This window comes from Coturnix japonica, chromosome 8, assembly GCF_001577835.2.
Source record: "Coturnix japonica isolate 7356 chromosome 8, Coturnix japonica 2.1, whole genome shotgun sequence".
In the NCBI taxonomy this organism is placed as follows: domain Eukaryota; kingdom Metazoa; phylum Chordata; class Aves; order Galliformes; family Phasianidae; genus Coturnix; species Coturnix japonica.
Window position 1 is genome coordinate 25795426 of NC_029523.1, and position 8084 is coordinate 25803509.

Consider the following 8084-nt stretch of genomic DNA (forward strand, 5'->3'; position numbering starts at 1 on the left):
AGCATCTCAGATTCACCTCTTCCTCTAATTCTTGTTATTTGTGTTTTTGAAACCTTTTTCTAAGCTCACTTAAAGTTGTTGGCAGCTGCATTGCGTACCAGTGAGCTCTGCAGGTTATTTACCAGCTTGGCACTGAGTCGCACGGGTTCTTCACCATAACTGTAAGGTGGGCTCTGAGTACTTTGGAGGCACACAGACGAACCACATGCCACCCAGTGTCCCTACACAGACAGTGCACAGCAACAAGCACCAATAACTATCACTGATCTGTGTAAGACTCTATAGAATGTCCTGGGTTGCAAAGGCCCACAGTGCTCATATGGTTCCAACCCCCTGCTGTGTGCAGGGTCACCAACCAGCAGCCCAGGCTGCCCAGAGCCACATCCAGCCTGGCCTTGAATGCCTGCAGGGATGGGGCATCCACAGCCTCCTTGGGCAGCCAGCAACCCAATTCCCAGCATGAACCTAATGGTGCCCAAGCACCTAAACAAAAACACCACCAGGAAATAAGGACTGGTACAGCTGTGGCCTTCCTGCCCTACACGTGCTGTGCCACACGTGACACCAAGCCTCCATGGTGTGAGGCTGCTGGGCTTTCATAGTCAACCCGACTCTGCCATTCAATTACGTGCAGTCTGTGTGGGTTTTCTGATTAACTCCCAGAGGAGCTCCTGGGGTGCAAACTCTGAACTCTGCAGCCTGGGTGAGCTGTGGGAGCTCCTTTCCCGCAGCAAAAACACAAATGCCACAGCCAGGAACCAAAGGGAATGATTTTCTAGTTCACTCGAAGAGTGAAATACTGCAGCTCTGGAGATGACTGTGCTCCGTGCAGGGCTCTGAGCACGGCTGCTTTCTGCCCCACAGCACACAGACGGCGCAGGAGGATGTGTTCCCCACGAGCTCACCGGTGCCCTTGAGTGCACTGAACAGCAGCAGTCACTACCTGGCGTGGGTGCAGGCCAGCAATGCACTGGGCATGGCACGCTCAGCCCCTCAGCACCTCGACCTGCAGCAGCTGGGTATGCCCATGGCACACACACTGTGCCCTGTGCTGGGGCTGCAACCGTGAGCTGTGTGCTGTGATCCCTGGCTGATGGCTGCTGCTCTCCTCACAGTGGTGCCCACTTTGCCTGTGGCCGAGGGCGCGGAGACGACTGTGGGGTCAGCTCCCACCACCACCATCCATTGGCAACAGCAGACGGAGCTGCAGGACGTGCACTGCGAGGAGCGGCACAAGGCTGCGGGTGCTGCAGAGTGGCATGTGAGATGACACTGACCCCAAAGGTCCCATTGTAGAGCTGTGGGTTGGGGTCCCTGGGGAGCAGGGTGGGTAGAACAGCCCTTCCAGCAGTGTTATCTCTGCTTTTTAAGCAAAAAGTAATATTTGTAAATCTTATCCAGCTCTGCTCAAACAAGGTGGAAAAAAGCCACCAGGGGTGCTCAGCAAACATCTGCTCAGTCAGTTCCCTCCTCCTCATCACAGACACAACTACACTTGAGCAGAGTGCACCAAGGTCCATTTTGGAGCCCTCCCTGGGCTGGCAGACAGCTGACCCCCAATCCCAGCGCTCAGCAGAGCTGCCAAAACGGGGGACTGGCCCGGTGCCACTGGCACGGAGCTCTGCAGTGTGCTGGGTTAAATGGGCTCAGTTGTCTTTCCCCTGACCTTAATGCATATGAATCAAAGGATCACAGAACCATTAAGGCTGGAAAAGACGTCTAAGCTCATTCCCACCGTGCCCACTACAAGTGCTCCAAAGTGGAGCAGGGAAACATGGAAAAGCCCAACCACTGTGCCAAGCGTGGGCACCCTGCTCACACTTTCCGGCTGCTTTCCCCTTAGCAGCAGCCCCCCAGGCTGGGCTGCACTGTGGGTTTAGCAGCACCACGAGCTCAGAGGGCTGAGCATCCCCTGTGAGCGTGATGCCCCATTGCCTGTTTGCCCTGCAGGTGACAGCATGGGACAGTGCAGTGCAGCATGGACACCAGCTTCAGAGTGCAACCTGCTACGTGTTCCAGGCTCGGTGCCGGCTCAGCGCTGCTGGCAGCCCCTGGAGTGCTTGGGGCCCGTCCTTCACCTACAGCACACCTGAGGCTGGTAAGTGCTGGTAGGGCATTGCAGGGCCACACTGTGCTGCGTGCTGTGGTGGCTTATCTGGCTCTTGAGGGCGCTGCAGAAGAGCTGAGCTGTGCAGACATTAAAAAAAAAGGAGGGGGCCGGGGGGGGGTTAAGATTAGGGGGGGATTTGATGTGTTTATCTATCTTTGGTAGCTTGCTTTCCTCCAGCAAATTGTGAAGAAGGGAACAGATTCTTCAGTAGGATGTGTTGTTAATAGGACAAGATGGCTTCAAACTAAAAGAGGGAAGATTTAGATGGGATATAAGGAAGAAGTTCTTTATGCTAAGGGCGGTGAGGCAGTGGCACAGGGTGCCCAGAGAGGTGGTGGTGCCCCATCCCTGCAGACACCCATTCATTGCAAGGTGTGGGACCAGATGGCTTTTAAAGGTCCCTTCCAACTCAGTTCTACAATGCTACGGTCAGTGCACCAGCCCCTTCAGGGCAGCCTTTCCTCTTTGAAGCCGGGCTGTCGGCCCCAGGATGGGGCTGTGTGAAGCCAGCTGAGATGTTCTGGCCGGCAGCAGCAGGGCAAGGAGCTGAGGGCAGCACTCGCCCTAAAAGCAGCGCTCTCGGTCTGGGTCGTGTCCTGTCCCACACACCGTCATTTCGGTGCGGCACAGCTCGGCCCGGGGGCTCCGGGCCGCCGGGGGGGGGCACGTAGGGGATGCTCCGACACGGGGATCTCAGGCTCGTACCGGCTGTGTCCCGCAGCCCCCGCGGCGGCTCCCGACGTATGGCGGCGGCTGGGCCGGCTGTTTCCCAACGGCAGCCACGAGGTGACAGTCTTGATCAAGGTAAGGCCCTTTCGGGGCGGCTCTTGTTCTCTCTTAGCACGATAGCTCCGAACACTAAGGGGCAGTAGCAAGCAACGCGACCGAACGAGGGTGACGACGGGATGAGAGGGCGGAACACACGGGGGCACCGCATCCCACCGCATTCCCCCATCCCTGCTCCATCTCTCCGTCCCCGCAGCCGCCCCGCGATGCCGGCGCCCCCATCCTGGGTTACATGGTGTGGGCTGGAGCCTCGCGTCCCGTCTGCAACACGTCGAGCACCGCCTGCAGCCTCCTCCTGCCTCCAGCGCTGCGCGACCTCCGCGTCACCGCATACAACGCCCGGGGGGCGTCCAGCCCCGCCCGCCTGACGCTCCGCCGGGACCCCAGCCCGGAAGGTGGGACACGGAGCATCCCGGCTTCGGCCCGAGCAGAGCGGGTTTATCTGAATGGCGAGGGGAGAAGCGTTATCGTGCGCGCACGTGGGTGTAGAGCGAGAGCGGAGCCCGTCTGCAGAGGGAACGCGGTGTCCTCCAGACAAGGCCACAGTCCCTTGGAGACGCCCCAGCAGCGCAGCTCAGCGCTTCGCCTCCGAAAGCGGCAGCGATGGGTTTAAAAATAAGCGTGTCCTGCTGGCGGGGCGCTCACCGCTCCCGGAATAGCTCCTGGGCCGGACAGTGACCCAGCCCGGAGCCGGGGCTGCCCAGCACAAAGGGAGGGCAGGTTGCTGGGCGCCTCCAGCTCCCTGTGCCGCACAATCTGGTTTTCCCCACTACCACACTTTCCTGTTTCTGAAAATGTCTCTTTTTCTGTGAGCAATGGGAGGGGAAAGTCCCATTCAAATGAAGGACAAATAGTGAGTGTGACTAAACAGATGCTTCGCAGTAGAAATAAGGTGGAAAACATTCTCTGATCTCCCACTAATCAGAATCGCACACGTTTCCTGTAAATACGTCAGGTAAAGCATTTCAGATGGAGGAGACGGGACAAAACTGAGCACGTGCTTTGATGAGGTGTGTGTCTCAGTATCAGATATGGGGACAGGCAGACAGAGGTAGATGGAGATATTAAGTCACCACTTCCAAGGACATCCTTCCCCCCTCAGCCCTTACCCCCCCAAGGAGGGCAATGCCCAGCACGGCAGCTCTCCAATCTCAGTGCTCTCACTACATGCCCCCACAACACCCCCTCTCTCTTTGCAGCCTTCCCACCACCCCTGGCTGTGGATGTGCAGCGTGAGAACCAGAGCACCATCTCCGTGGCCTGGCAGCCCCCCCGGCACAGCGGGACCCCCCCACTCTGCTTCATAGTGGAGTGGGTTTGTACAGCTCTGTACAGCCACGAGGAAGAGTTCTTTTGGAAGAAAGTCCCAGGCCAGGACACCCACACCTACATCCAAGGTAAGAGATCCAAGAGTCCCTCTTGCTGTTGGGTGTAGATTGGCAAGATGTAAAATCACTGTTTCATTTGGAATTGAGCCCCTTCCCCACTTGATTTTGGAGCATGGAAGCATTTGAGAGTGAAGTGATGGAAGACCTGGGGGCACCCAGTGGCATTTAGCCCACACACGAAGGCCACGAGGAAAGAGAAGGAAGAGATGAGAGAGGTGGTGGGGAGTGCAAGCAGAGAAATGCAGATGTGCATTTATACAGAGAGAGAGCAAAACACTCGATGTAATGAGCCTGTAACTTCAGCTCAGCTCCTCTCCCTGCAATGGCCAACCTGTGAGCCTCAGACCTGTCCCACCTGTCTCCTGGTTCCCACCTTCATTCTGGTGCTCGTTGGCTTTGGGGTACCTCATAGCCAGTAACCTGGCCAGGCCTTTGCTCCATCATGTGTAAACCCCACACCTCCTCTCCTTTCACTGCTCTATCAGAAGCCCTTGAGCAAATCCACAGCTTTAATAGCAGCTTAGAAATACAACTGAAAGGCAACCATTGCTTCTTTCCAGAGGACACAGCAGCAGGAAGCCACATCAATGTGTCAGTGTATGCAGTCTACCCAGATGGAGCAAGCAAGCCAAGCTCTGGCCACGGTAAGCTCAGCATGTAGAAGTTGCTGCCTGCTGTGGTGGAGCTGCAAAGTTCAGCTTGGTGGTAATTCTCACAGTCTGCCAGTTTTGTAGCTTTAGAAATGAGAGAAGTCCAGAAGGAAATCTTGTGGCTGTAGGACACACCAAGTCTTTAACACAGCCTTTAACCAGCCTTTTCTAGCTACTGCTCTTTGCTGTCCTGGACAGATCTCTAACAGTGCACCTGAGAATGGCATCTTACTCTACAAAATACACAAGTGGAGATCTCCCTCTGTGGGACAGAAAAGAGGAGGTTGCTGCTTTCCATATTTGGAAGCTGTTAAAGTAAAGACAAAACAAGCCCAACCTTGATAGAGAAGTGGCCAAGCTGCAGCCAGTCCTATCACACCTGGAGCTGGATGCAGGCAGGCTTCAGTTCTGGAAAGTATTTAAAATTAAACAGAGCATGGGCCAATTAAATGAGACAGTAAGGACAGTCTGTCCCTCATCTCCAGCAGTGTTTGTAGGCTGTGGCTGCCCTCGGAAGCTGGGCACCCTGACAACCCTCTCCTAAGCCAGGACAAGCCATGCACAGCCCCAAGCTGAGTGCAGAAGATCCCTCCCAGCACCCCCCGAGCTGTCACAGCTAAATGTGCCAGTGTGACACCATCCCTACACAAGTGCTCAGTTCCAGAGCTGCTGAGTTATTGGCTCAGACACTTTCCTTCCACAATTCCATACAATCAAGGGCTGCTTTGTAATGCAGAACTGAGTGGGCTTGCCCTCTAAGCATGCTCTGTGTAGGGGAACTGAACTACTCGCAAGGAAAAGCATATGTCTCAAATCTACAAAATTAAACCTTTTCCATGATTTCTTGCCCCTGATTTTTGCTAGTGAATTGTGTTACAGCTTTGCTGAAGCAGCTGCAGCATGAGCCAGGTCAGCTCAGGTCAAAGCCCAGTGCCAACGTGGTGACATGAAATACAGTTTGACACTGGGGCTGACATTGCTGCATACCTCTCTGGTACAGTACCGTGTAGGCAGAGCAGTTTGGAAGGAGGACCACACAAATAGCTTTACAGAGCAGTGTAGGCTTCCCCTGTGGGTTTCTGCTGGTCCTTATGGAGCTGGTGCAAAGCAGAACTGAGATGGGGCGTTTCTCCTCCATGCCTGTGTGGCTTTGCCAGGCCTAGACAAGCTCAGTGCATTGACCACCACTCATCAGTTCATTAAAGTATTCATTCAAGCAGCCTATGAGCTCATTACTGGGTATTCTGAATTGTCCTGGTCAGCTCCAAGCAGCATGACTGCAGATGAGGATGTTAGTTAGTAGCTGTGTCCTTATCAGTGCCAGTCCTCAGCCTAAGCACGCTCAGCCTGTGGTTCCTGCAGAGAGTCAGGATGTTTCTGGAAGCCATTATTTCTAAGCAATATGGATAAAATAAACAATAGCTTCTACTTCACCCACTGTACTTCTCTAAATGAAGTGATGGGAGTTTTCTTCCTCTCTCTGCTGCAGTTTCTTCAGAGGACCAGATGTTGGGCATCATCTACCAGGAGGATTTGCATGGTAAGAGCAGAGTATTTCAGCCTTGGTAAGCAAAAGCTTCTGCCTGAACAGAGAGGCTTTGGCCAGAGCAGCGAGTGTGTATCTGGAGATACAGGAAAGGGGAAAACTCCACATAGTTTGGAGAGGTCAGAGCTGGAAAAGTGAAAGTACGCCACAGAGTGAGAAAGGCTTCCATGCTGGTGTGGGTGAGCAGAACGTGCAGCATCCTCCAATTTAGGCTTTGTTTTCTTGTGAGACGTGCAATAAAAAGTACGTTCCAGGAAACTGGAGCTTAGAAAACAAGGAAAATAAAAGCTCATAGAATCACAGAATGGCCTGAGTGGGAAAGGCCCAACCTCATCTGGTTCCAACCCCCTCCTGTGTGCAGGGTCACCAACCAGCAGCCCAGGCTGCCCAGAGCCACATCCAGCCTGTGAACAAAGAATGTTAACAGATACAGTCACATAACAATGACAGACTTCTGCCCTTCCAATCTGAGCCAAAGACTCAGATTTTAAATACAAACATCTCCCATCTCCCATCTATTCTTCTGACTGCAGTTGAGTGTCGCATGTGTTCTGGTAAAGGTTATGCTGTGATCTGTTTCACTATTTAAAACAAAAACAAAACCGACGTGAACTGAAAAATTCACTTGAGCATTTCTGGAAGGTACCTCTGCGTGGGAAATGGTTAAACACGGTGACCACACTTCTTAGAATTACTTGCCTACAGCTCCCATCTGCACAGCAAAGGGCCCTCAGCGCTCAGCCCAGCACTTCACAGCCTCCAGCATTAAATGCGTGGTGCTCTTCCTGCAGACCATCAGAACCGTGAGGGTAAACCTGTAGGTAGAGCAATGGGAATGCAAGGAGTTGTGATTAGTGTGACTGAGTGCAGACGCACAGCTGTTCACAAGGGAGGAATCACAGCACAGGACACCACCTTTAAGCCGCCTGATTGATTTTTTCCCTCTTTACCCATTTTTGTTCCAGATGCTGACATCAGGTTTCCCCTGGGAATGGCCGTCACCATGGTCATATTATCGGTGGTTCTGGTGATTCTGATGTTTAAAAAACCAGCTCGAAAAAGGTATCACTTTTGTCACACATTTTTCCCCCTTATTTCCAACTCATGCTTTTTTTCTGGTATATTTTACCACTAACTACAGCAACCAAACCTTTTCTCCATGCTCTGCTCTCCCCGAGGGCAGCTCCACCCATTGATCCCATTGCTGCACAAAAGGGTATCTGTGAATTCCACAGCATGGGAGAGAACAACTGAAAGAGCAAAACCCAGTCCCCCATTGAAACTGAGCTTAGGGACACATGATATATTGCTGTTACACATATCTAGGGGGAGTGAAAGAAGATAAAAGGAAAAACACAACCCTTGTTATGTACGTTTCATACTAGAATTTGGTTTTGTTACTTTTCAATGAGGAGAGAATGCTGTCCCTTGTGGGGTCTGTTGGCTGCCCCTCACATCTGCACCGAGACTGGCAGAGGTTGGGGATTGTCACACAGTGTGACATTAGCATAGAATCACAGAATGGCCTGTGTTGCAAAGGCCCACAGTGCTCATCCAGCTCCAACCCCCTGCTGTGTGCAGGGTCACCAACCAGCAGCCCAGGC

The 8084-nt window shown here is 53.3% G+C and overlaps 1 protein-coding gene across 1 annotated transcript; it reads left to right on the forward strand.

Annotated features, from left to right (window-relative positions):
- The first annotated feature begins 867 nt into the window (after positions 1 to 867).
- LOC107317781 (granulocyte colony-stimulating factor receptor-like) lies at positions 868 to 7624 on the forward strand. Its single transcript, XM_015870845.2, has 9 exons — positions 868 to 1019; positions 1116 to 1261; positions 1951 to 2098; positions 2832 to 2914; positions 3093 to 3291; positions 4096 to 4293; positions 4845 to 4928; positions 6424 to 6474; positions 7446 to 7624. Exons 1-9 carry the CDS (start codon positions 977 to 979, stop codon positions 7613 to 7615), a joined length of 1122 nt encoding a protein of 373 aa, XP_015726331.1. The 5' UTR covers positions 868 to 976; the 3' UTR covers positions 7616 to 7624.
- Positions 7625 to 8084: the final 460 nt, after the last annotated feature.

Excerpts from the sequence above, each read along its gene's own strand:
- LOC107317781 (XM_015870845.2), top strand. The coding sequence starts at position 977 with ATGGCACGCTCAGCCCCTCAGCACCTCGACCTGCAGCAGCTGG. Across the intron at positions 2,915-3,092 it reads AGGTGACAGTCTTGATCAAG|CCGCCCCGCGATGCCGGCGC; the intron begins GTAAGGCCCTTT and ends CCGTCCCCGCAG. Across the intron at positions 6,475-7,445 it reads CTACCAGGAGGATTTGCATG|ATGCTGACATCAGGTTTCCC; the intron begins GTAAGAGCAGAG and ends TTTTTGTTCCAG.